The sequence below is a fragment of the Borostomias antarcticus genome (genome assembly GCF_949987555.1).
Source record: "Borostomias antarcticus genome assembly, chromosome: 5".
NCBI lineage: Eukaryota > Metazoa > Chordata > Actinopteri > Stomiiformes > Stomiidae > Borostomias > Borostomias antarcticus.
The window spans coordinates 1405943-1413442 of record NC_140238.1 but is presented as its reverse complement, the minus strand read 5'-3'; the positions used below and the strand labels follow the sequence as shown (position 1 = coordinate 1413442).

The 7500-nt window shown below is 49.4% G+C and overlaps 1 protein-coding gene across 1 annotated transcript in view; it reads right to left on the bottom strand.

Annotated features, from left to right (window-relative positions):
* The window catches only part of setd3 (SET domain containing 3, actin histidine methyltransferase), a 30315-nt gene that overhangs the window by 13992 nt on the left and 8823 nt on the right, over nucleotides 1–7500 (bottom strand). Inside the window, 2 exon segments of the mRNA XM_084438565.1 lie at nucleotides 4294–4410; nucleotides 4412–4457. Coding sequence (XP_084294691.1) covers nucleotides 4294–4410; nucleotides 4412–4457 — 163 coding nt within the window.

The window sequence follows — 7500 nt, the reverse complement described above, 5'->3', positions numbered from 1 at the left end:
TGCGTGCGTAAATGGTAGACAAGTCAAAAGTGTTATGGACCAGTGTTCAGTGTTCTTACACATGCTCCCCCCTCCCCCCCAGTAGAAAAGACATAGGGGCGTGTGTGTGTGTGTGTGTGTGTGTGTGTGTGCGTGCGTGCGTGTGTAAATGGTAGACAAGTCAAAAGTGTTATGGACCAGTGTTCAGTGTTCTTACACATGCTCCCCCCTCCCCCCCAGTAGAAAAGACATAGGGGCGTGTGTGTGTGTGTGTGTGTGTGTGTGTGTGTGTGTGTGTGGTAGCATGCGTCTCTGGGGTAGTGCGTGTGTGTGGTATGTGATAGTCATGTAGGAGGCATGTAGATGGGTGTGTGATAGTCATGTAGGAGGCGTGTAGATGGGGATGTGATAGTCATGTAGGAAGCGTGTAGATGGGTATGTGATAGTCATGTAGGAGGTGTGTAGATGGGGATGTGATAGTCATGTAGGAGGCGTGTAGATGGGTATGTGATAGTCATGTAGGAAGCGTGTAGATGGGGATGTGATAGTCATGTAGGAAGCGTGTAGATGGGTGTGTGATAGTCATGTAGGAAGCGTGTAGATGGGGATGTGATAGTCATGTAGGAGGTGTGTAGATGGGGATGTGATAGTCATGTAGGAAGCGTGTAGATGGGTATGTGATAGTCATGTAGGAAGCGTGTAGATGGGGATGTGATAGTCATGTAGGAAGCGTGTAGATGGGGATGTGATAGTCATGTAGGAAGCGTGTAGATGGGGATGTGATAGTCATGTAGGAAGCGTGTAGATGGGGATGTGATAGTCATGTAGGAAGCGTGTAGATGGGGATGTGATAGTCATGTAGGAAGCGTGTAGATGGGGATGTGATAGTCATGTAGGAGGCATGTAGATGGGTATGTGATAGTCATGTAGGAGGCATGTAGATGGGTATGTGATAGTCATGTAGGAAGCGTGTAGATGGGTATGTGATAGTCATGTAGGAAGCGTGTAGATGGGTATGTGATAGTCATGTAGGAAGCGTGTAGATGGGGATGTGATAGTCATGTAGGAAGCGTGTAGATGGGGATGTGATAGTCATGTAGGAAGCGTGTAGATGGGTGTGTGATAGTCATGTAGGAGGCATGTAGATGGGTATGTGATAGTCATGTAGGAAGCGTGTAGATGGGTGTGTGATAGTCATGTAGGAGGCATGTAGATGGGGATGTGATAGTCATGTAGGAAGCGTGTAGATGGGTGTGTGATAGTCATGTAGGAGGCATGTAGATGGGGATGTGATAGTCATGTAGGAAGCGTGTAGATGGGGATGTGATAGTCATGTAGGAGGCATGTAGATGGGTATGTGATAGTCATGTAGGAAGCGTGTAGATGGGTGTGTGATAGTCATGTAGGAAGCGTGTAGATGGGGATGTGATAGTCATGTAGGAAGCGTGTAGATGGGTATGTGATAGTCATGTAGGAGGTGTGTAGATGGGGATGTGATAGTCATGTAGGAGGCGTGTAGATGGGTATGTGATAGTCATGTAGGAAGCGTGTAGATGGGGATGTGATAGTCATGTAGGAAGCGTGTAGATGGGTGTGTGATAGTCATGTAGGAAGCGTGTAGATGGGGATGTGATAGTCATGTAGGAGGTGTGTAGATGGGGATGTGATAGTCATGTAGGAAGCGTGTAGATGGGTATGTGATAGTCATGTAGGAAGCGTGTAGATGGGGATGTGATAGTCATGTAGGAAGCGTGTAGATGGGGATGTGATAGTCATGTAGGAAGCGTGTAGATGGGGATGTGATAGTCATGTAGGAAGCGTGTAGATGGGGATGTGATAGTCATGTAGGAAGCGTGTAGATGGGGATGTGATAGTCATGTAGGAAGCGTGTAGATGGGGATGTGATAGTCATGTAGGAGGCATGTAGATGGGTATGTGATAGTCATGTAGGAGGCATGTAGATGGGTATGTGATAGTCATGTAGGAAGCGTGTAGATGGGTATGTGATAGTCATGTAGGAAGCGTGTAGATGGGTATGTGATAGTCATGTAGGAAGCGTGTAGATGGGGATGTGATAGTCATGTAGGAAGCGTGTAGATGGGGATGTGATAGTCATGTAGGAAGCGTGTAGATGGGTGTGTGATAGTCATGTAGGAGGCATGTAGATGGGTATGTGATAGTCATGTAGGAAGCGTGTAGATGGGTGTGTGATAGTCATGTAGGAGGCATGTAGATGGGGATGTGATAGTCATGTAGGAAGCGTGTAGATGGGTGTGTGATAGTCATGTAGGAGGCATGTAGATGGGGATGTGATAGTCATGTAGGAAGCGTGTAGATGGGGATGTGATAGTCATGTAGGAGGCATGTAGATGGGTATGTGATAGTCATGTAGGAAGCGTGTAGATGGGTGTGTGATAGTCATGTAGGAAGCGTGTAGATGGGGATGTGATAGTCATGTAGGAAGCGTGTAGATGGGTATGTGATAGTCATGTAGGAAGCGTGTAGATGGGGATGTGATAGTCATGTAGGAAGCGTGTAGATGGGTGTGTGATAGTCATGTAGGAGGCATGTAGATGGGTGTGTGATAGTCATGTAGGAAGCGTGTAGATGGGTATGTGATAGTCATGTAGGAAGCGTGTAGATGGGTATGTGATAGTCATGTAGGAAGCGTGTAGATGGGGATGTGATAGTCATGTAGGAAGCGTGTAGGAAGCGTGTAGATGGGGATGTGATAGTCATGTAGGAAGCGTGTAGATGGGGATGTGATAGTCATGTAGGAAGCGTGTAGATGGGTATGTGATAGTCATGTAGGAGGCGTGTAGATGGGGATGTGATAGTCATGTAGGAAGCGTGTAGATGGGGATGTGATAGTCATGTAGGAAGCGTGTAGATGGGGATGTGATAGTCATGTAGGAAGCGTGTAGATGGGGATGTGATAGTCATGTAGGAAGCGTGTAGATGGGGATGTGATAGTCATGTAGGAAGCGTGTAGATGGGTGTGTGATAGTCATGTAGGAGGCATGTAGATGGGTATGTGATAGTCATGTAGGAAGCGTGTAGATGGGTATGTGATAGTCATGTAGGAAGCGTGTAGATGGGTATGTGATAGTCATGTAGGAAGCGTGTAGATGGGGATGTGATAGTCATGTAGGAAGCGTGTAGATGGGGATGTGATAGTCATGTAGGAAGCGTGTAGATGGGTATGTGATAGTCATGTAGGAAGCGTGTAGGAAGCGTGTAGATGGGGATGTGATAGTCATGTAGGAAGCGTGTAGATGGGGATGTGATAGTCATGTAGGAAGCGTGTAGATGGGTATGTGATAGTCATGTAGGAAGCGTGTAGGAAGCGTGTAGATGGGGATGTGATAGTCATGTAGGAAGCGTGTAGATGGGTATGTGATAGTCATGTAGGAAGCGTGTAGATGGGTATGTGATAGTCATGTAGGAGGCATGTAGATGGGTATGTGATAGGCGTGTAGGAAGCGTGTAGATGGGTGTGTGATAGTCATGTAGGAGGCGTGTAGATGGGTATGTGATAGTCATGTAGGAAGCGTGTAGATGGGGATGTGATAGTCATGTAGGAAGCGTGTAGATGGGTATGTGATAGTCATGTAGGAGGCGTGTAGATGGGGATGTGATAGTCATGTAGGAAGCGTGTAGATGGGTGTGATAGTCATGTAGGAAGCGTGTAGATGGGGATGTGATAGTCATGTAGGAAGCGTGTAGATGGGGATGTGATAGTCATGTAGGAAGCGTGTAGATGGGGATGTGATAGTCATGTAGGAGGCGTGTAGATGGGGATGTGATAGTCATGTAGGAAGCGTGTAGATGGGGATGTGATAGTCATGTAGGAAGCGTGTAGATGGGGATGTGATAGTCATGTAGGAAGCGTGTAGATGGGGATGTGATAGTCATGTAGGAAGCGTGTAGATGGGGATGTGATAGTCATGTAGGAAGCGTGTAGATGGGGATGTGATAGTCATGTAGGAAGCGTGTAGATGGGGATGTGATAGTCATGTAGGAAGCGTGTAGATGGGGATGTGATAGTCATGTAGGAAGCGTGTAGATGGGTGTGTGATAGTCATGTAGGAAGCGTGTAGATGGGGATGTGATAGTCGTGTAGGAAGCGTGTAGATGGGGATGTGATAGTCATGTAGGAGGTGTGTAGATGGGGATGTGATAGTCATGTAGGAAGCGTGTAGATGGGGATGTGATAGTCATGTAGGAAGCGTGTAGATGGGGATGTGATAGTCATGTAGGAGGCGTGTAGAGGGCGTGTAGGAGGCGTGTGGAGGGCGTGTCAGGCGGGCTCACCAGGCCGTTGGTATGGTTACACATGTCCCAGAGGGGGATGAGGGCCAGGGTGACCCGGCTGCCGTCCTCTGTGGGGATCTGGTTCTGACGGGTCATCACCGAGGAAACCGCCCATCTGGGAGGGGTCAGAGGTCAGACATTCACCAATCAGGAGGAGGACTGATCTTACATTAGCCAATCAGAAAACAATGCTAACTGCCATTAATAAATAGTAATAATAATTCCAGATTCCAGATCAGTTTTATTGGCCGTGTTTATGGTTCACACATACTAGGAACTGGCCTAGGGTTACATGCTGTAAGACAGGGTACTAGACTAGGGGACAGGATACTAGACTAGGAGACAGGGTACTAGACTAGGAGACAGGGTACTAGACTAGGGGACAGGATACTAGACTAGGGGACAGGGTACTAGACTAGGAGACAGGGTACTAGACTAGGGGACAGGGTACTAGACTAGGGGACAGGGAACTAGACTAGGGGACAGGGTACTAGACTAGAGGACAGGGTACTAGACTAGGATACAGGGTACTAGACTAGGGGACAGGGTACTAGACTAGGGGACAGGGTACTAGACTAGGGGACAGGGTACTAGACTAGAGGACAGGGTACTAGACTAGGGGACAGGGTACTAGACTAGGGGACAGGGTACTAGACTAGGGGACAGGGTACTATACTAGGGGACAGGGTACTAGACTAGGGGACAGGGTACTAGACTAGGAGACAGGGTACTAGACTAGGGGACAGGGTACTAGACAAAAGGACACTAGGGGACAGGGTACTAGACTAGGAGACAGGGTACTAGACTAGGGGACAGGGTACTAGACTAGAGGACACTAGGGGACAGGGTACTAGACTAGGGGACAGGGTACTAGACTAGGAGACAGGGTACTAGACTAGGGGACAGGGTACTAGACTAGGGGACAGGGTACTAGACTAGGGGACAGGGTACTAGACTAGGGGACAGGGTACTAGACTAGGGGACAGGGTACTAGACTAGGGGACAGGGTACTAGACTAGGGGACAGGGTACTAGACTAGGAGACAGGATACTAGACTAGGGGACAAGGTACTAGACTAGGAGACAGGACACTAGACTAGGGGACAGGGTACTAGACTAGGGGACAGGGTACTAGACTAGGAGACAGGGTACTAGACTAGGGGACAGGGTACTAGACGAGGGGACAGGGTACTAGACGAGGGGACAGGGTACTAGACGAGGGGACAGGGTACTAGACGAGGGGACAGGGTACTAGACGAGGGGACAGGGTACTAGACTAGGGGACAGGGTACTAGACTAGGAGACAGGATACTAGACTAGGGGACAAGGTACTAGACTAGGAGACAGGACACTAGACTAGGGGACAGGGTACTAGACTAGGGGACAGGGTACTAGACTAGGAGACAGGGTACTAGACGAGGGGACAGGGTACTAGACGAGGGGACAGGGTACTAGACGAGGGGACAGGGTACTAGACTAGGGGACAGGGTACTAGACTAGGGGACAGGGTACTAGACTAGGGGACAAGGTACTAGACTAGGGGACAAGGTACTATACTAGGGGACAGGGTACTAGACTAGGAGACAGGGTACTAGACTAGGGGACAGGGTACTAGACTAGGGGACAGGGAACTAGACGAGGGGACAGGGAACTAGACGAGGGGACAGGGAACTAGACGAGGGGACAGGGTACTAGACGAGGGGACAGGGTACTAGACGAGGGGACAGGGTACTAGACTAGGGGACAAGGTACTAGACTAGGGGACAGGGTACTAGACTAGGAGACAGGGTACTAGACTAGGGGACAGGGTACTAGACTAGGGGACAGGGTACTAGACTAGTGGACAGGGTACTAGACTAGGGGACAGGGTACTAGACTAGGAGACAGGGTACTAGACTAGTGGACAGGGTACTAGACTAGGGGACAGGGTACTAGACTAGGGGACAGGGTACTAGACTAGGGGACAGGGTACTAGACTAGGGGACAGGGTACTAGACTAGGAGACAGGGTACTAGACTAGGGGATAGGGTACCAGACTAGGGGACAGGGTACTAGACTAGGAGACAGGGTACTAGACTAGGGGACAGGGTACCAGACTAGGGGACAGGGTACTAGACTAGGGGACAGGGTACTAGACTAGGGGACAGGGTACTAGACTAGGGGACAGGGTACTAGACTAGGGGACAGGGTACTAGACTAGGGGACAGGGTACTAGACTAGGGGACAGGGTACTAGACTAGGGGACAGGGTACTAGACTAGGGGACAGGGTACTAGACTAGGGGACAGGGTACTAGACTAGGGGACAGGGTACTAGACTAGGGGACAGGGTACTAGACTAGGGGACAGGGTACTGGACTAGGGGACAGGGTACTAGACTAGGGGACAGGGTACTAGACTAGGGGACAAGGTACTAGACTAGGGAGGGGGACTAATTCTCAGGTCCAGTAACCTAACGCTGGGGTCACACTGCAGGATGTTTGGGCCAATCTCTCCCCGATTCAGCCCTCCAGACAATCAGAGGAGAAATGTGGTCTGGAACGTTGATCGGTACCGATGTTCGGCCCAGATGATCTTGTAATGTGACGGGTTTACAGACCCAATCTTAAACCTCCCGATCGGCTCGCAGACCCATCGGGGCGGCCCCGATAATATCAAACAAGTTCGATATTTAGATTATTACGTCACTACTTTACAAGCGAGACGGCGAGACCAGTGGTTCGTTGCTCCCTCGGACACGATAAGATCCTGCAGTGTGTGATGATCGGTCATTTTCAAATCTTGTCATGTGCATGTTAGAGATTCACAAGAAGAACATCTGTTAAGATTCTCCTCATGACTGTGATGCAACACGATTTTGAATTATTGTTTTAATTGATGTATCATGACATCACTTTCAAAGTTAGCAACTTTCCAGAGATCTGAATGCAGCCGACTACATAGAAAGTATGTTACCACTGCTAAGCCATCGCTCAATCAGGGAGAAGTCTTAAGTGTTGAGGTGTCAGTGTGATAACTTGGCAGTAAGATAAAAGGAATCCTAATCCTTCGTTCGAGAGGTCATCGAATAATTCTCTGCGGCCTCGTCGTCGTCTGGGGTGGAGCTGGGAAAATGGGCGGGGCCATCACTGGCGAGACGCGCCGGCGTTGACGCCAAGACAGGACGGACCGACTGTCCCGCTACGCCTTGCCGGCGGCAACGGAGGCTTG